Below are 21981 nucleotides of genomic sequence, written 5' to 3'. Positions count from 1 at the left end.
GACAACGCACTGAAGTTCCAAAGGGCATGAGTAATGACAACGCACTGAAGTTCCAAATGACATGAGTAATGACAACACACTGAAGTTCCAAAGGACATGAGTAATGACAACGCACTGAAGTTCCAAAGGACATGAGTAATGACAACACACTGAAGTTCCAAAGGACATGAGTAATGACAACACACTGAAGTTCCAAATGACATGAGTAATGACAACACACTGAAGTTCCAAAGGGCATGAGTAATGACAACACACTGAAGTTCCAAATGACATGAGTAATGACAACGCACTGAAGTTCCAAAGGGCATGAGTAATGACAACGCACTGAAGTTCCAAATGACATGAGTAATGACAACACACTGAAGTTCCAAAGGACATGAGTAATGACAACGCACTGAAGTTCCAAATGACATGAGTAATGACGACACACTGAAGTTCCAAAGGACATGAGTAATGACAACGCACTGAAGTTCCAAATGACATGAGTAATGACAACACACTGAAGTTCCAAAGGACATGAGTAATGACAACGCACTGAAGTTCCAAAGGGCATGAGTAATGACAACACACTGAAGTTCCAAAGGACATGAGTAATGACAACACACTGAAGTTCCAAAGGACATGAGTAATGACAACACACTGAAGTTCCAAAGGACATGAGTAATGACAACACAGTGAAGTTCCAAAGGACATGAGTAATGACAACGCACTGAAGTTCCAAAGGACATGAGTAATGACAACGCACTGAAGTTCCAAAGGACATGAGTAATGACAACACACTGAAGTTCCAAATGACATGAGTAATGACGACGCACTGAAGTTCCAAAGGACATGAGTAATGACAACACACTGAAGTTCCAAAGGGCATGAGTAATGACAACACACTGAAGTTCCAAAGGACATGAGTAATGACAACACACTGAAGTTCCAAAGGACATGAGTAATGACAACACACTGAAGTTCCAAATGACATGAGTAATGACAACACACTGAAGTTCCAAAGGACATGAGTAATGACAACACACTGAAGTTCCAAAGGACATGAGTAATGACAACACACTGAAGTTCCAAAGGGCATGAGTAATGACAACGCACTGAAGTTCCAAAGGGCATGAGTAATGACAACACACTGAAGTTCCAAAGGGCATGAGTAATGACAACACACTGAAGTTCCAAAGGACATGAGTAATGACAACACAGTGAAGTTCCAAAGGACATGAGTAATGACAACGCACTGAAGTTCCAAAGGACATGAGTAATGACAACACACTGAAGTTCCAAAGGACATGAGTAATGACAACACACTGAAGTTCCAAAGGACATGAGTAATGACAACACACTGAAGTTCCAAAGGACATGAGTAATGACAACACACTGAAGTTCCAAAGGACATGAGTAATGACAACGCACTGAAGTTCCAAAGGACATGAGTAATGACAACACACTGAAGTTCCAAATGACATGAGTAATGACAACGCACTGAAGTTCCAAAGGGCATGAGTAATGACAACACACTGAAGTTCCAAAGGGCATGAGTAATGACAACACACTGAAGTTCCAAAGGACATGAGTAATGACAACACACTGAAGTTCCAAAGGACATGAGTAATGACAACACACTGAAGTTCCAAAGGACATGAGTAATGACAACACACTGAAGTTCCAAAGGACATGAGTAATGACAACACACTGAAGTTCCAAAGGGCATGAGTAATGACAACACACTGAAGTTCCAAATGACATGAGTAATGACAACACACTGAAGTTCCAAAGGACATGAGTAATGACAACACACTGAAGTTCCAAAGGGCATGAGTAATGACAACGCACTGAAGTTCCAAAGGACATGAGTAATGACAACACAGTGAAGTTCCAAAGGACATGAGTAATGACAACACACTGAAGTTCCAAATGACATGAGTAATGACGACACACTGAAGTTCCAAAGGACATGAGTAATGACAACACACTGAAGTTCCAAAGGACATGAGTAATGACAACACACTGAAGTTCCAAATGACATGAGTAATGACAACGCACTGAAGTTCCAAATGACATGAGTAATGACAACACACTGAAGTTCCAAAGGACATGAGTAATGACAACGCACTGAAGTTCCAAATGACATGAGTAATGACAACACACTGAAGTTCCAAAGGACATGAGTAATGACAACACACTGAAGTTCCAAAGGACATGAGTAATGACAACACACTGAAGTTCCAAAGGACATGAGTAATGACAACACACTGAAGTTCCAAATGACATGAGTAATGACAACACACTGAAGTTCCAAAGGGCATGAGTAATGACAACACACTGAAGTTCCAAATGACATGAGTAATGACAACGCACTGAAGTTCCAAAGGGCATGAGTAATGACAACGCACTGAAGTTCCAAATGACATGAGTAATGACAACACACTGAAGTTCCAAAGGACATGAGTAATGACAACACACTGAAGTTCCAAATGACATGAGTAATGACAACACACTGAAGTTCCAAAGGGCATGAGTAATGACAACGCACTGAAGTTCCAAAGGACATGAGTAATGACAACACACTGAAGTTCCAAAGGACATGAGTAATGACAACACACTGAAGTTCCAAATGACATGAGTAATGACAACACACTGAAGTTCCAAAGGGCATGAGTAATGACAACACACTGAAGTTCCAAATGACATGAGTAATGACAACGCACTGAAGTTCCAAAGGGCATGAGTAATGACAACGCACTGAAGTTCCAAATGACATGAGTAATGACAACACACTGAAGTTCCAAAGGACATGAGTAATGACAACGCACTGAAGTTCCAAATGACATGAGTAATGACGACACACTGAAGTTCCAAAGGACATGAGTAATGACAACGCACTGAAGTTCCAAATGACATGAGTAATGACAACACACTGAAGTTCCAAAGGACATGAGTAATGACAACGCACTGAAGTTCCAAAGGGCATGAGTAATGACAACACACTGAAGTTCCAAAGGACATGAGTAATGACAACACACTGAAGTTCCAAAGGACATGAGTAATGACAACACACTGAAGTTCCAAAGGACATGAGTAATGACAACACAGTGAAGTTCCAAAGGACATGAGTAATGACAACGCACTGAAGTTCCAAAGGACATGAGTAATGACAACGCACTGAAGTTCCAAAGGACATGAGTAATGACAACACACTGAAGTTCCAAATGACATGAGTAATGACGACGCACTGAAGTTCCAAAGGACATGAGTAATGACAACACACTGAAGTTCCAAAGGGCATGAGTAATGACAACACACTGAAGTTCCAAAGGACATGAGTAATGACAACACACTGAAGTTCCAAATGACATGAGTAATGACAACACACTGAAGTTCCAAAGGGCATGAGTAATGACAACACACTGAAGTTCCAAAGGGCATGAGTAATGACAACGCACTGAAGTTCCAAAGGGCATGAGTAATGACAACACACTGAAGTTCCAAAGGACATGAGTAATGACAACACACTGAAGTTCCAAAGGGCATGAGTAATGACAACACACTGAAGTTCCAAAGGGCATGAGTAATGACAACACACTGAAGTTCCAAATGACATGAGTAATGACAACACACTGAAGTTCCAAAGGGCATGAGTAATGACAACACACTGAAGTTCCAAAGGGCATGAGTAATGACAACACACTGAAGTTCCAAAGGACATGAGTAATGACAACGCACTGAAGTTCCAAAGGACATGAGTAATGACAACACACTGAAGTTCCAAATGACATGAGTAATGACAACACACTGAAGTTCCAAAGGACATGAGTAATGACAACGCACTGAAGTTCCAAATGACATGAGTAATGACAACACACTGAAGTTCCAAATGACATGAGTAATGACAACACACTGAAGTTCCAAATGACATGAGTAATGACAACACACTGAAGTTCCAAAGGGCATGAGTAATGACAACACACTGAAGTTCCAAATGACATGAGTAATGACAACACACTGAAGTTCCAAAGGACATGAGTAATGACAACGCACTGAAGTTCCAAAGGACATGAGTAATGACAACACACTGAAGTTCCAAAGGACATGAGTAATGACAACACACTGAAGTTCCAAATGACATGAGTAATGACAACACACTGAAGTTCCAAAGGGCATGAGTAATGACAACACACTGAAGTTCCAAAGGACATGAGTAATGACAACGCACTGAAGTTCCAAAGGACATGAGTAATGACAACGCACTGAAGTTCCAAATGACATGAGTAATGACAACACACTGAAGTTCCAAATGACATGAGTAATGACAACACACTGAAGTTCCAAAGGACATGAGTAATGACAACACACTGAAGTTCCAAAGGGCATGAGTAATGACAACACACTGAAGTTCCAAAGGACATGAGTAATGACAACGCACTGAAGTTCCAAATGACATGAGTAATGACAACACACTGAAGTTCCAAAGGACATGAGTAATGACAACGCACTGAAGTTCCAAATGACATGAGTAATGACAACACACTGAAGTTCCAAAGGACATGAGTAATGACAACACACTGAAGTTCCAAAGGACATGAGTAATGACAACACACTGAAGTTCCAAAGGACATGAGTAATGACAACACACTGAAGTTCCAAATGACATGAGTAATGACAACACACTGAAGTTCCAAAGGGCATGAGTAATGACAACACACTGAAGTTCCAAAGGACATGAGTAATGACAACACACTGAAGTTCCAAAGGGCATGAGTAATGACAACACACTGAAGTTCCAAAGGACATGAGTAATGACAACACACTGAAGTTCCAAAGGGCATGAGTAATGACAACACACTGAAGTTCCAAAGGACATGAGTAATGACAACGCACTGAAGTTCCAAATGACATGAGTAATGACAACACACTGAAGTCCTAAAGGACATGAGTAATGACAACACACTGAAGTTCCAAAGGGCATGAGTAATGACAACACACTGAAGTTCCAAAGGACATGAGTAATGACAACACAGTGAAGTTCCAAAGGACATGAGTAATGACAACACACTGAAGTTCCAAATGACATGAGTAATGACAACGCACTGAAGTTCCAAAGGACATGAGTAATGACAACACACTGAAGTTCCAAAGGACATGAGTAATGACAACACACTGAAGTTCCAAAGGGCATGAGTAATGACAACGCACTGAAGTTCCAAATGACATGAGTAATGACGACACACTGAAGTTCCAAAGGACATGAGTAATGACAACGCACTGAAGTTCCAAAGGACATGAGTAATGACAACACACTGAAGTTCCAAATGACATGAGTAATGACAACACACTGAAGTTCCAAATGACATGAGTAATGACAACACACTGAAGTTCCAAAGGGCATGAGTAATGACAACACACTGAAGTTCCAAAGGACATGAGTAATGACAACGCACTGAAGTTCCAAAGGGCATGAGTAATGACAACACACTGAAGTTCCAAAGGACATGAGTAATGACAACACACTGAAGTTCCAAAGGACATGAGTAATGACAACACACTGAAGTTCCAAAGGACATGAGTAATGACAACACACTGAAGTTCCAAAGGGCATGAGTAATGACAACACACTGAAGTTCCAAAGGACATGAGTAATGACAACGCACTGAAGTTCCAAAGGACATGAGTAATGACAACACACTGAAGTTCCAAAGGGCATGAGTAATGACAACACACTGAAGTTCCAAAGGACATGAGTAATGACAACACACTGAAGTTCCAAATGACATGAGTAATGACAACACACTGAAGTTCCAAATGACATGAGTAATGACAACACAGTGAAGTTCCAAATGACATGAGTAATGACAACGCACTGAAGTTCCAAATGACATGAGTAATGACAACGCACTGAAGTTCCAAATGACATGAGTAATGACGACGCACTGAAGTTCCAAATGACATGAGTAATGACAACACACTGAAGTTCCAAAGGACATGAGTAATGACAACGCACTGAAGTTCCAAAGGACATGAGTAATGACAACACACTGAAGTTCCAAATGACATGAGTAATGACAACACACTGAAGTTCCAAATGACATGAGTAATGACAACACAGTGAAGTTCCAAAGGGCATGAGTAATGACAACACACTGAAGTTCCAAAGGGCATGAGTAATGACGACGCACTGAAGTTCCAAAGGGCATGAGTAATGACAACGCACTGAAGTTCCAAAGGGCATGAGTAATGACAACACACTGAAGTTCCAAAGGACATGAGTAATGACAACACACTGAAGTTCCAAAGGACATGAGTAATGACAACACACTGAAGTTCCAAATGACATGAGTAATGACAACACACTGAAGTTCCAAAGGGCATGAGTAATGACAACACACTGAAGTTCCAAAGGGCATGAGTAATGACGACACACTGAAGTTCCAAAGGACATGAGTAATGACAACACACTGAAGTTCCAAAGGGCATGAGTAATGACAACGCACTGAAGTTCCAAAGGGCATGAGTAATGACAACACACTGAAGTTCCAAAGGGCATGAGTAATGACGACACACTGAAGTTCCAAAGGGCATGAGTAATGACAACGCACTGAAGTTCCAAAGGGCATGAGTAATGACAACGCACTGAAGTTCCAAAGGACATGAGTAATGACAACACACTGAAGTTCCAAAGGGCATGAGTAATGACAACGCACTGAAGTTCCAAAGGGCATGAGTAATGACAACACACTGAAGTTCCAAAGGGCATGAGTAATGACAACGCACTGAAGTTCCAAAGGGCATGAGTAATGACAACGCACTGAAGTTCCAAAGGGCATGAGTAATGACAACGCACTGAAGTTCCAAAGGGCATGAGTAATGACAACACACTGAAGTTCCAAAGGGCATGAGTAATGACAACGCACTGAAGTTCCAAAGGGCATGAGTAATGACAACACACTGAAGTTCCAAAGGGCATGAGTAATGACAACGCACTGAAGTTCCAAAGGGCATGAGTAATGACAACACACTGAAGTTCCAAAGGGCATGAGTAATGACAACACAGTGAAGTTCCAAAGGACATGAGTAATGACAACACACTGAAGTTCCAAAGGGCATGAGTAATGACAACACACTGAAGTTCCAAAGGGCATGAGTAATGACGACACACTGAAGTTCCAAAGGACATGAGTAATGACAACACACTGAAGTTCCAAATGACATGAGTAATGACAACGCACTGAAGTTCCAAAGGACATGAGTAATGACAACACACTGAAGTTCCAAAGGGCATGAGTAATGACAACACACTGAAGTTCCAAAGGACATGAGTAATGACAACACACTGAAGTTCCAAAGGGCATGAGTAATGACGACGCACTGAAGTTCCAAAGGGCATGAGTAATGACAACGCACTGAAGTTCCAAAGGGCATGAGTAATGACAACGCACTGAAGTTCCAAATGACATGAGTAATGACAACACAGTGAAGTTCCAAAGGGCATGAGTAATGACAACACACTGAAGTTCCAAAGGACATGAGTAATGACAACGCACTGAAGTTCCAAAGGACATGAGTAATGACAACACACTGAAGTTCCAAAGGACATGAGTAATGACAACGCACTGAAGTTCCAAAGGGCATGAGTAATGACAACGCACTGAAGTTCCAAAGGGCATGAGTAATGACAACACACTGAAGTTCCAAAGGACATGAGTAATGACAACACACTGAAGTTCCAAATGACATGAGTAATGACAACACACTGAAGTTCCAAAGGGCATGAGTAATGACAACACACTGAAGTTCCAAAGGGCATGAGTAATGACGACACACTGAAGTTCCAAAGGACATGAGTAATGACAACACACTGAAGTTCCAAAGGGCATGAGTAATGACAACGCACTGAAGTTCCAAAGGGCATGAGTAATGACAACACACTGAAGTTCCAAAGGGCATGAGTAATGACGACACACTGAAGTTCCAAAGGGCATGAGTAATGACAACGCACTGAAGTTCCAAAGGGCATGAGTAATGACAACGCACTGAAGTTCCAAAGGACATGAGTAATGACAACACACTGAAGTTCCAAAGGGCATGAGTAATGACAACGCACTGAAGTTCCAAAGGGCATGAGTAATGACAACACACTGAAGTTCCAAAGGGCATGAGTAATGACAACGCACTGAAGTTCCAAAGGGCATGAGTAATGACAACGCACTGAAGTTCCAAAGGGCATGAGTAATGACAACGCACTGAAGTTCCAAAGGGCATGAGTAATGACAACGCACTGAAGTTCCAAAGGGCATGAGTAATGACAACGCACTGAAGTTCCAAAGGGCATGAGTAATGACAACACACTGAAGTTCCAAAGGGCATGAGTAATGACAACGCACTGAAGTTCCAAAGGGCATGAGTAATGACAACGCACTGAAGTTCCAAAGGACATGAGTAATGACAACACACTGAAGTTCCAAAGGGCATGAGTAATGACGACACACTGAAGTTCCAAAGGACATGAGTAATGACAACACACTGAAGTTCCAAATGACATGAGTAATGACAACGCACTGAAGTTCCAAATGACATGAGTAATGACGACACACTGAAGTTCCAAAGGGCATGAGTAATGACAACACACTGAAGTTCCAAAGGACATGAGTAATGACAACACACTGAAGTTCCAAAGGGCATGAGTAATGACAACACACTGAAGTTCCAAAGGGCATGAGTAATGACAACACACTGAAGTTCCAAAGGGCATGAGTAATGACGACGCACTGAAGTTCCAAAGGGCTTGAGTAATGACAACACACTGAAGTTCCAAAGGGCATGAGTAATGACAACACACTGAAGATCCAAATGACATGAGTAATGACAACACACTGAAGTTCCAAAGGGCATGAGTAATGACAACACACTGAAGTTCCAAAGGACATGAGTAATGACAACGCACTGAAGTTCCAAAGGACATGAGTAATGACAACACACTGAAGTTCCAAATGACATGAGTAATGACAACACACTGAAGTTCCAAAGGACATGAGTAATGACAACGCACTGAAGTTCCAAAGGACATGAGTAATGACAACACACTGAAGTTCCAAAGGGCATGAGTAATGACAACACACTGAAGTTCCAAAGGGCATGAGTAATGACAACGCACTGAAGTTCCAAAGGACATGAGTAATGACAACACACTGAAGTTCCAAAGGGCATGAGTAATGACAACACACTGAAGTTCCAAATGACATGAGTAATGACAACACACTGAAGTTCCAAAGGGCATGAGTAATGACAACACAGTGAAGTTCCAAATGACATGAGTAATGACGACACACTGAAGTTCCAAATGACATGAGTAATGACAACACACTGAAGTTCCAAAGGGCATGAGTAATGACAACACACTGAAGTTCCAAAGGACATGAGTAATGACAACACACTGAAGTTCCAAATGACATGAGTAATGACAACACACTGAAGTTCCAAAGGGCATGAGTAATGACGACACACTGAAGTTCCAAAGGACATGAGTAATGACAACACACTGAAGTTCCAAAGGACATGAGTAATGACAACGCACTGAAGTTCCAAAGGACATGAGTAATGACAACACACTGAAGTTCCAAATGACATGAGTAATGACAACACACTGAAGTTCCAAAGGACATGAGTAATGACAACACAGTGAAGTTCCAAAGGACATGAGTAATGACAACGCACTGAAGTTCCAAAGGACATGAGTAATGACAACACACTGAAGTTCCAAAGGACATGAGTAATGACAACGCACTGAAGTTCCAAAGGACATGAGTAATGACAACACACTGAAGTTCCAAATGACATGAGTAATGACAACACACTGAAGTTCCAAAGGACATGAGTAATGACAACACACTGAAGTTCCAAAGGACATGAGTAATGACAACACACTGAAGTTCCAAAGGACATGAGTAATGACAACACACTGAAGTTCCAAAGGGCATGAGTAATGACAACACACTGAAGTTCCAAATGACATGAGTAATGACAACACACTGAAGTTCCAAAGGACATGAGTAATGACAACACACTGAAGTTCCAAATGACATGAGTAATGACAACACACTGAAGTTCCAAAGGACATGAGTAATGACAACGCACTGAAGTTCCAAAGGACATGAGTAATGACAACACACTGAAGTTCCAAAGGGCATGAGTAATGACAACACACTGAAGTTCCAAAGGGCAGCCCTGAATATCTTCTATGGGGTCCTGTGGCACACTTGAAACCTCAGGGACAGAAATGTGTTTTGTGTCAAATGTTCAACAGGGCACGCCATTTGTACTTGAATACATTCTGGAATTTCAAACCGTGCAACTTCATATTACCTACCTCGTCAACTTCATTTTACCTACCTCGTCAACTTCATATTACCTACCTCATCAACTTCATATTACCTACATCGTCAACTTCATATTACCTACCTCGTCAACTTCATATTACCTACCTCGTCATGCATGTCATGGTGACATAGGACACTCGCCAAGGTCGAAGATTGATGATTGAAAATACTTTTCTTGTTGGCAGTTGGATAGCCCAGTGGTTAAAGCCTTCACTTGCTTCGCCAAAGGCCAAGGTTGGTTCTCCACATGGGTAATATGTCTGAAGCCAATTTCTGGTGTTGCTGTGATATTACGGTGTAAAGCCATAATCACTCGACTCCACTTTGTTATGTGTGTTACATGAAGAATATAATTTCATACTTACTTTAGAAATTCCAGTTTTCCACCAGAGGGTTCAACTTGGTCATGATGATGTTGCAAATATTTCAGACAATCTACGCTACAGAAAACTAGAGACTGTAGATCTCTCATCTCCCCACAAGCATGGTGACATCCACTGTTATATACGACAGAAAACTAGAGACTGTCGATCTCTCATCTCCCCACAAGCATGGTGACATCCACTGTTATATACGACAGAAAACTAGAGACTGTCGATCTCTCATCTCCTCACAAGCATGGTGACATTCACTGTTATATACGACAGAAAACTACACACTGTTGATCCCACATCTCACAAGCATGCTGACATGTACTGTTATATACGACAGAAAACTAGACACTGTCGATCTCTCATCTCCTCACAAGCATGGTGACATCCACTGTTATATACGACAGAAAACTAGACACTGTCAATCTCTCATCTCCTCACAAGCATGGTGACAAGCACTGTTATATACGACAGAAAACTAGACACTGTCGATCTCTCATCTCCTCACAAGCATGGTGACCTGCACTGTTATATACCACAGAAAACTAGACACTGTCGATCTCTCATCTCCTCACAAGCATGGTGACATTCACTGTTATATACGACAGAAAACTAGAGACTGTTGATCCCACATCTCACAAGCATGGTGACATGTACTGTTATATACGACAGAAAACTAGACACTGTCGATCTCTCATCTCCTCACATGCATGGTGACATCCACTGTTATATACGACAGAAAACTAGAGACTGTTGATCCCACATCTCACAAGCATGGTGACATGTACTGTTATATACGACAGAAAACTAGACACTGTCGATCTCTCATCTCCCCAATAGCATGGTGACATGCACTGTTATATACGACAGAAAACTAGACACTGTCGATCTCTCATCTCCCCACAAGCATGGTGACATGCACTGTAATACTGTCATTGTCATTCCTCTTTGTGCTAAGGACATGTACGTTCAAATAGTTACAGCACGTCATCATTGAAACAGACAACGTTTACGTCGCAAATAACTCTCAAAAGCTGATGTTTACACAAAGCCCTGTATCTATCTGTTTAAGAGTATGTTTTGTATCTAAGCAACATAACACCCTTTTCCAGGGTTGTCATCCGACTTTACATGAGCTATAGCAGGTTAATGTTGTACATGTCAGTATCGACATTGATCTTGAAGCGTTCAGCCGGTTGGTTGGTTTCATATAGTGTGATGCCATTTCAAACACTGAAGAAGCTCATGTCAAATTGACGACAAAGATTTAGAAATAGGTGCTTTCACTTGGGATAGAAACGTCCACTGTGTGAACCTTTTGTATACAAGTTTGGATTTTATTTTGGATAAACAGTATTTCTTACTGGGTAACCTCTACAGACTCGACCCTACAGTTCATCACAATGGTATGTATGACAGGGCTGCAGATAAAGACCGTATCGGCTTATGTACGGATGAAAATAGCCACGATATGGTGGGGAATAATTTAGAAAACATCAAATACGTATCGCAGGATATATGTGCGGTCTAGCATTCATTTATCATGTTTATAGACGTATTTCACCCAAGTTATATTCTGTTTTCAAGATACATATTTTCTTTATTATAGTGCAAAATTTTAAAAAAACATCACAATGGTATGTATGAATTTCATGAATGTGAACACTTATCATGCTTATGGGCGTTAGCTATAATTAGTGTGAGATGACAAGATTGTTATGTCAACTATTTATAAGGTATTTATGAAAACATATATGCATGATGCATTTTGAAAGGAAGATATATGTGTCACCCAGCTAAGAAAACTGTCGGGTGCAGTTCATCAAGAGATATGTTTGATGGAAGACTTGACAGTCAGGACGATATGACATGACACACCAAGTAGACAGTGTTGCAATGTGCGTCCATTTTCCTTGATGGTTATATCACAGTGAGGGTGACTCAGGGCGATTCCTATCCGAGTTGGTCACCAGTAATTTATTCCCGATAGTAGACAGTGTTGCAATGTGCGTCCATTTTCCTTGATGGTTATATCACAGTGAGGGTGACTCAGGGCGATTCCTATCCAAGTTGGTCTCCAGTAATTTATTCTCGATAGTAGACAGTGTAGCAATGTGCGTCCATTTTCCTTGATGGTGACCCAGGATGATTCCTATCTGAGTTGGTCACCAGTAATTCATTCTGGTTGTATAAGGCGACTTACTGGATCTAGTGGCCAGGGTCAGTGACTTGGTTAATTGCATGTCATCTTACCCCGATGGCAATGCCGCATCGATTGTTGCTCACAATATCAATCACTGGATTGTCTGGTCCACATTTGATTGTTTACAGACAGCCATCATATAAATGTGGTATAGCTGGATTATTGGCAAGTGTGGCATTAAACAAGAGACATTTAAGGACATGAAATAGCTCAGTCAAATTAAATAACACTTATAAATGACACAAGGGTTCTCGACCCGTGAAGATTCCGAGGTAGAATAGGTCTTCAGCAACCCATGTTTGCAGTAAAAGGTGACTATGCTGCTTGTCATAAAAGGCGACTAACGGGATCGGGTGGTCAGGCTTGCTGACTTGGTTGATGCAATGTCATCGATCCCAATTGCGTGAATCGATGCTTATGATATTAATCACTGGATTGTCTGGTCCAGGCTCGAATATTTACAGAACGCTGTCATATAGCTGGAATATTGCCGAGTGCGGCGTTAAACAACAAACCAACCAACCAACCAACCAACCAACCACAAGGGTTCTAAGAGAATTGGGGCCATGGGGAAGCCCAGTGGTTAAAGTGTTTGCTCGTCACACTGAAGGTGAGGCTTCTATTCCCAGCATGAGTACAATGTGTGAAGCCCATTTATGGTGTCCCTTGCTATGATATTACTGAATTATTGCTAAAAGTGGCATAAAACCATGCTCACTCACTCACTCAGAGAAAGATTGTAAAAACCATTCGGAAATAACTTGTAAAGCCAGAACAATGTGTTTATTTGTATTACGGATTCTTTGGACCAAATTATGTGGATGATGGCGGGGAATTGAAGAAAAAGCAAAGGTCAATAAAAATGAATGTGGCGACATACCGTATTTTCTTGTGTGTGGTGTACTTGTGTAGAATGCACCCCAATTCTCGGGTACAAGCTACGTAAATAATTGCCGTATATTCCATATATTGTGAGCAGTTAAAATCTTCATCATATCGCTTCAGTTGAACAAACAGGAGAAAACAAACTTGGTCTGTGAAAATATGAAATTTGTGATAAGACATCATTAGACATGATGAATTAGAATTTCAATTGTACTGACTGTATACAAGGCATTGTTTTACATGCAGATATTAAGATTACCTTGTGTTTCTGAAAATCAGAATCAACTGTAGACACGTTTTCTCCTCAGTTTGTTTGTCGTAAGAGGTGACCAACGGGATCAGGTGGTCAGGCTTGCGGACATGTTTGATGCATGTCATCATATCCAAAATGCATAGATCGATGCTCAAAATGTCAATCACTGCAAAGCCTGGCCCAGACTCAGTCATTTAAAGACTGCCATCAAAAAGCTGGAATGTTGCAAGCAAACAAGCATGCAAAGAGAATTATATTTTGGGGGTCCAAGCCATGAATATTGTCTGGGGCCCAAGACTGGCGACAAGTGGCAAACTCCACTTGATTTCTGAATGATTTACTGATGTAATCAATTCTTTGTACAAACAGTATTTAGAAGTGATACACATAAGGAAGAGAATTTATGGATCTACTCCAAAAGTTGACATCCATAAATTCTCTTCCTTATGTTTATCAATTGTTTGATAGGCATTACATAGAAGTTGACGGATGACAATTAAGTTGACACAGTTTATGAATAACAACATCTTTAATTACTAGAAAGGCAAAGTCTCGGTAAAGATCCTTATACCGTTGTCAAGCAAGGCTGAAGTTTGGCTGAGGTTGACAACAGTCTTTTGGTGGTGGTGTTTGTTGTTAAGGTGACTTGTGCTAGTCTGGGGCTTGTTGGTGAGGAGGTGTATGAACTTCTTGATGTGGCTGGCCTTGGACTTAGTGTACAGTTTGCTGTTAATGTGGCTTGTGCTAGACTAGGGCTTGTTGGTGAGGAGGTGTATGAACTTCTTGATGTGGTTGGCCTTGGTCTCAGTGTGCAGTTTGTTGTTAATGTGGCTTGTGCTAGACTAGGGCTTGTTGGTGAGGAGGTGTATGAACTTCTTGATGTGGTTGACCTTGGTCTTAGTGTACAGTTTGTTGTTAATGTGGCTTGTGCTAGACTAGGGCTTGTTGGTGAGGAGGTGTATGAACTTCTTGATGTGGTTGACCTTGGTCTTAGTGTACAGTTTGTTGTTAATGTGGCTTGTGCTAGACTAGGGCTTGTTGGTGAGGAGGTGTATGAACTCCTTGATGTGGCTGGCCTTGGTCTTAGTGTACAGTTTCTTGTTGGCCTGGGTCGTGGCAGTGTTTAGTGAGGAAAAGTTATCAGGTTGGAGCACTGTGTTGAGCTGGTAGATATGGTCAGAGATGTCTTGCTTGACGACAGTATAAGGATCTATACTGAAACGTCACCTTCACAGTAATTAAAGAAGTTGTTATCCGTAGATTGTGTCTACTTTGTGATGTATATTATTTTCCATACTCAGAAGCCTTATGGATTGGGATTTCAGTGTTAGGTTAAAGATATCAAACACATAATTTATTTCTTATCACTGTAGAAAAGGAGGTTACATGCAAATTTGGAAAATTCGATAAATGTGACCGACCTGGAGAAAAGGGACCTTATGGGTGCTGGGATACCATCGTGCTATGACGTCATGAAGATTTGACATCAACTTACTTCAGTGAAGATAGCCATGTGTGATCTCATGTATCACTATAATAAATAAATATTGAAGCTCGTGAATTGTATTTTTGTGTTCTTAAGATGCTGTACTTTTGAAAAGTCAAAATGTGATTTTTCACCTATAGTCGGTCCCTTAGCACCTGGGTGGGTCACTAATATAATATGTATCAAACAGCTATGACATGATGACCAATGACCTTTTGCATACCCCAGCAATGTCAAGTATTTGTGTCCATTTTCATTTATATGCGTTTAGGACACAATATCTTGTAAAACCTGCTGTAGTGTGTGAGTGAGTGAGTATGGTTTTATCGGTGTCTAGCCGGGAGAGCCACATTTCAGAAATGGCTATTGCCGGTAAAGCCACATTTTCAGCTGAGTGCATTTCGCCTATTCTAGCGGGTAATTAATTAATCCGATTACCGATACCTTTATATGAGTGTCCCACATTTAAATTACTAAGCATGTAAGCGCGGTACTCCCAGACTGAGGGAGGCGACCAGTTCCTACACCGTGTTAGTGACGACATCATCATCTTCACTACAGACAAGAACATTGAACATTTGTGTACTGCAGACATTGTATTTTGTGATGGTACATTTTATGCCTGTCCCAAGTTGTTTGATCAGATTTATTGTTTACATGCTGAGGTGTTTGGCCATATGTTTCCATTAGTTTACTGTTTGTTGTCCAATCGAACAAAAGTTATGTCAACATGTTTCAGTACCTATGCGATTTTGCTAGTAGAGGAGGTCTAGAGTTTGCCCCACTTACAATTCAGTTGGACTTTGAACGTGCAGCTCACAATGCCATGACTGATGTATGTCCTGGGACATTAGTTAGAGGGTGTTTCTTTCACTTCACCCAATGTATCTGGAAGAGGGTGCAGAAAGAAGGTCTTGTGTTGGACTATAAGGAAGATGAGGAGTTGAAGAAGCTGGTGACAAGAGCTGCTGTCCTCCCTCTAGTACCTCATGACAAAGTGGATGATGTGTGGCTTGATGCCATTGCTGACTCTCCTGCTGGCCCTAAAGTGACTGCCTTCATGGACTACGTGACAACCTGTTGGGTTCAAGGGGGGCCTTCATGCCAGAGATTTGGAACCATTTCGAAAACCAAGGCCACCGTACCAACAATCACCTGGAAGGGTTGCACAACAAGATAAAGAAACTTTCCAAGAAGTGACACCCGAACATCTACGAGGTAGTGAAGCTATTTCAGCGAGAGCAGTCACTCAAAGAGGTTGCAGTCCTGAGACTCTCACACCAGTGATCAGAACCTTCACGAAGAAAGAAGTACAAGGCAATCGATGCACGTATTGTGTCCCTCAAGATCCAGCTCCTGAACCCACACCTGAGTGAGATGGAATATGCTGACCATGTGGGCGACCTCCTTCATCTGCATTATGATATTCATATGCTATTCATATTCATCAATGTAAAGTTTTGATGAATATGTTATCCTTGTTGAATAGAAAATGAGAAAACAAGACTTGTTTTGTTATATACGGTAACCTGTTAGAATCACAAAGCATGTTTTGACAGCATAGCCGCGAGAGCCACATTATACAATCACGCAACCATAACCATTGCCGCGAGAGCCACATCAATTTGGGCTATCTATTTTCGAAATGTGGCTTTGCCGGCCTGTAACCGTTTTATCACAGCGGGGGAAATCAGAAATTGGCGTCACACATTGTATCCATGTGGAGAATTGAACCCGGGTCTTTGGCGTGACAAGTGAACACTTTAACCACTAAGCTACCCCACCGGCCCAGAACCGGCTGTAACCATGTTAACTCTGAATTATTTTATTTTTTCAGGACGTAGTCATCAGTACCCAGATTCAAGATGTCTGCACCCTATCCTAACGCAGCCCCACAGCAGGTAGATATCATTGTTCCAGAAGGAAAATCAGGTGCACCCATGCCTCAACCAGACCCTGGCTACCCCCCTCAACAGCCTGGCTACCCCCCTCAACAGCCTGGCTACCCCCCTCAACAGCAGCCTGGCTACCCTCAACAGCAACCTGGCTACCCTTCACAGCAACCTGGCCAGCCCCCCCAGCAGCAGCAGCCAGGGTACCCCGCCCAGCCCGGTGGCCAGGCAATAGGCATGCAGCCAGTGCCTGGAGGTAGTGTATGCTGTGTCTGTCGTAGAGATGCCATCATTCATCATGTTTAAATGCATCGAGTTTGAGCTGGTGATAAGATATACTTACTGTATCCAATAATGTATTGTGTTTTCGACAAGTCGTATTAGCAGTTTTGTAATAACCAAAGGCTGGTATCTACTCAGACTAGCATTACATCATGTACATACTGACTGCGTATCGTAATTTTTTTTTTCTAATTCTGATTGCAGTATTCTATTAGAAGAAGGCTAAATTTACCAGTCATTTGCGTTACTTTGAAACTGTGTGTGAACTTGTCCACATGGATAAGGAGAAGTTTGTGCAGAAAGGCATATAGTGAATCTCACCATTGTGTCTTCTGAAATCAAATCTAGCGGACCAAAGCGGTCATTTGTCATTCGGACAGAAACACATCTGTACACTGAGTGGGGTATCCAAGATAAACTGCAGCATGGTATCTCAGTGGGGTAGCAGTACAGAGAAACAACATTAGTCACATACACATACACATTCCATCATACATACACACGCACAGGCACACACAGAGAGACACACACACACACACACACAGACACACACACACACACACACAGACAGAAACACACACAGAAACACACACACACAGATGCAAGGCAATTAGTATATGCATGCAAACCAAATTTCACTGCCCTCACTATGTATGTCTGTATGTTACAGTGCCCCCAGTGGGAGGGCCTGGGGGTTGGGCTCAGGGACAAGCACCTGTCAACTGTCCACCAGGGCTGGAATATCTGGTCGGCATAGACCAGCTGCTCGTCAAACAGAAGAAAGAAGTATTTGAAGGTAGGTAACACTGAATGCATGGTAGCATTCATATTCTAGCAATACTGTTCTTTCCATTCCATCCGATTTTGCATAATTGTGATCATGACAAACTGACTAGATCAAATAATCGTGATCTTGACAAACTGACTAGATCAAATAATCGTGATCATGACAAACTGACCAGATCAAATAATTGTTATTAGGACAAATCGACTGGATAAAATAGGCGTTATTATCATATGACAAACTGACTAGATCAAATAATCGTAATCATGACAAACTGACTAGATCAAATAATTGTGATCATAACAAATTGACTTGATTAAATAGTTGTTATTATCATATGACAAACTGACTAGATAAAATAGGTGTTATTATCATATGACAAACTGACTTGATCAAATTGTTGTTATGACAAACTGACTAGATCAAATAATCGTTATTATGAAAAACTGACTTGATCAAATAGTTGTTATTATCATATGACAAACTGACTAGATAAAATAATCATGATCATGACAAACTGACTCGATTAAATAATCGTTATTATGAAAAACTGACTAGTTAAAATAATCGTGGTGATCATGACAAACTAGTCAAGATCAAATTGTTATTATGACAAACTGACTAGATCAAATAATGGTTATTATGAAAAACTGACTAGATCAAATTATCGTGATCATGACAAACTAGACAAGATAAAATTGTTATGACAAACTGACTTGATCAAATAACCGTTATTATGAAAAACTGACTAGATCAAATAGACGTTATTGTCATATGACAAACTGACTTGATCTAATTGTTATTATGACAAACTGACTTGATCAAATAATCATTATTATGAAACACTGACTTGATCAAATAGCCATTATTATCATGTGACATACTGACTAGATCAAGTACCGTATTTTCTTGAGTATAGTGTGCACTTTTTTCCAAAAAACACAGCTGTGTAGAAGGGGGTGCTCATTATACACGAATTATGAGTTCGGATATTTTTTTTCCCCATGGGAAAGACATTACTGTGAGCACATAACACCAGAAATACAAAATAATTATGTAATTACACTGTCTGGCTATAAAAAGTGTTCTTTGTATATCTGGACTTATGTTTGTAACTTATTTCATTAATTTTATTCAAAATTCCTTTTAATATTGTTTTTATTAATTTCTGCGAAATCGTGTGTGAAGTGATCGGAAGATCGCACAACTCACCGTTATTAACAGCAACCACGGTCAGAATACCGCTATTGATGCCTTGAAACGAACTTTGGTTGACAGAGAATGGATACATATATCATAAATGCCATACTTTGACTCGTTAAAAGTCATTTGTTTTTGTTGGACGATTCTATGTCAACATGTAATAGTGATTATGACAAACTGACTAGATCAAATAATCGTGATCATAACAACATTGGTGGTGTGATCCCTGCTTTAGATATTTCTCTTTTATATTTTACATCGTTGATGTTCAGTTATTGAATATATAAAAGAACTACCAAATTTAAGACATGAAGAGCCCCTGTTCCCATTCAACATGAATCAATACAGTGCTGCCCTTTAATAACTTTGGTTGTTCGTTTGTTGTTACGCCACACTTATTGGACCTACCAAAAAGAATTCTGTTTGTATGTTTGTTTGCTTGCAACATTCTGATTATATGACGGCGGTCAGTAAATAATTGAATAGGAACTAGACAATCCACTGACTGACACCATGAGCAACAATCTATGCATTTTGGATACGATGACATGCATCAACCAAGTCAGCGTGGCAGACAACCCAAACCTGTTTATCGCCTATAGCGATCATATAGCTGTATCATACAGCTGAAATATTGCTGAGTGTGGCGCTAAACAACAAATAAACAAAACATTGCATCGTCAAAACATTTTTAAGATTCACAAGTTATAGGGTATTTTTGAGGATTATTGGCGTGCTTCTCTTTGGATTTGTAGTAATCACAACTAAATAATTTACACTACTGTTACACTTGTAACATACAGTCAAGTCCCGTTAATCCGACATTGTTGGTTGCAAATGATTATGTCAGATTAACAAGTATATTGGATAAACGAAATTAGGTATTATCAACGTTCGTGATTGAAAATTGGACAACTACACGATAGATAACGATTCAAACATGTTGTAATAAAAAAATGAAATATTCATATTGTTGTGTTACATTGTCTGGGGAATATGTTTTCTAAAAATGCAACCTCTAAAGTTTAACACAAAACTACTGTTACAGACTGAATGACTGATTTAAAATACTTTTTAATGCATAGTCTGGAATGGGAGTCGCCAATTTGAAACTAGTGCCGCAATGCTTAGAAAGCTGCTTTCTTAGTGGCTAATGTCGACTTCCTGTTAGTAATTTCATTGGTCGGTCAAATTTCGCGAATAGTCGTTCTGACGTGACCTGTAAAGGGATGTCCACAGCGGTAGCGAGAACTTGTTTTATTTAAAGCAGTAATTGTTTATTATTAAGCAAGTTTATCTCAGCAGCGTTTAAATATGCAGCTACTCGCCGACTCGTCTCGCATCTAAACATGGGGCTATGTACTTGCGGACCTATGACCACGGAGTACGCTAATCACTGTGTAGGATTAACAAGACTGATTAATTAGTGATTTCAGCAATTCGTTGCAAATTAGGTGTGTTGGAGTGCGAGACTGTCGGAATAATGGGTCTAAATAGCACTGATTTAATCGGTTCCCATCATTTGTGATGGATAAAGCAGATTGTCGGATTAACGAGTGTCAGATAAACGAGACTTGACTGTATGTAACATTTTGTACACAGTGTTTCATGTCTAAGATGGTTTTGTATCATGGGAGATTGATTGACTGATAGTTGTCAAATATCCTAACGATAATATGGCGATGTGTCATTTGGTTTATAGACCTATCTTTTTAAACAGAAGGTTGGTTGAAATAAAAATGCAATTATTATAAATATATTCCTTTAAATGATTCCTTAAAAGAATTGGTGGCCAGGTGAAATTGATAAAGGAAATAAGGACATTGTGTTTGGAATGGTGAGTCAAAATAAGATTGCTTGATCCTCAATAAAGTTGCAAGGTTTTTTTCGTTTCTGAAATTAGTTACAGACTTGTTGGAAAGAAAAGAAAAATGTTCTCAAACATGTTATTTTATTCCACGATTGAAATAGTTGCCTATTGTCTGTAGTAAAGTGACTGTGTTCCAGCTGTGACCGGGTGCGAGAGAAACAACAAGTACGAGGTGTGCAACACCCTGGGCCAGACAGTGTACAGGGCTAAGGAAGGTATGTACAGAGGTCTTGGGAGACATTCAGTCCGAGTTCAACATCGATCAACATAAAAAAATGACTTGATACAAAGGCAGATGTTGAGTTCATGAAATGAATATGCAACTTGTGGTTAATTGTATTTAGCAATGTTTGTATGTAGATTCTTACACCGTTATGAAGCTGGA

General features: G+C 40.4%; 2 protein-coding genes across 2 annotated transcripts in view; one reads left to right on the top strand and one right to left on the bottom strand.

Moving 5' to 3' along the window:
* LOC139447553 (uncharacterized) overlaps nt 1–10854 on the bottom strand; it is a 52210-nt gene extending 41356 nt beyond the window's left edge. Inside the window, exon 1 of the mRNA XM_071228956.1 lies at nt 10733–10854. The gene's annotated coding sequence lies outside the window, so the exon portion shown is untranslated. The remainder of the gene's footprint in view (nt 1–10732) is intronic.
* Nucleotides 1–21981, top strand: part of LOC139447554 (phospholipid scramblase 2-like) — a 44526-nt gene that overhangs the window by 16588 nt on the left and 5957 nt on the right. Inside the window, exons 2-4 of the mRNA XM_071228957.1 lie at nt 17403–17713; nt 18410–18535; nt 21734–21811. Of these exons, the coding sequence (XP_071085058.1) occupies nt 17431–17713; nt 18410–18535; nt 21734–21811 (487 nt within the window). The 5' untranslated portion in view covers nt 17403–17430. The remainder of the gene's footprint in view (nt 1–17402; nt 17714–18409; nt 18536–21733; nt 21812–21981) is intronic.

The sequence above is a fragment of the Haliotis cracherodii genome, unplaced genomic scaffold, assembly GCF_022045235.1.
Source record: "Haliotis cracherodii isolate W230 unplaced genomic scaffold, xgHalCrac1.p SCAF_7, whole genome shotgun sequence".
Taxonomy (NCBI): Eukaryota; Metazoa; Mollusca; class Gastropoda; order Lepetellida; family Haliotidae; genus Haliotis; species Haliotis cracherodii.
This window is presented reverse-complemented; position numbering and strand designations above follow the sequence as displayed.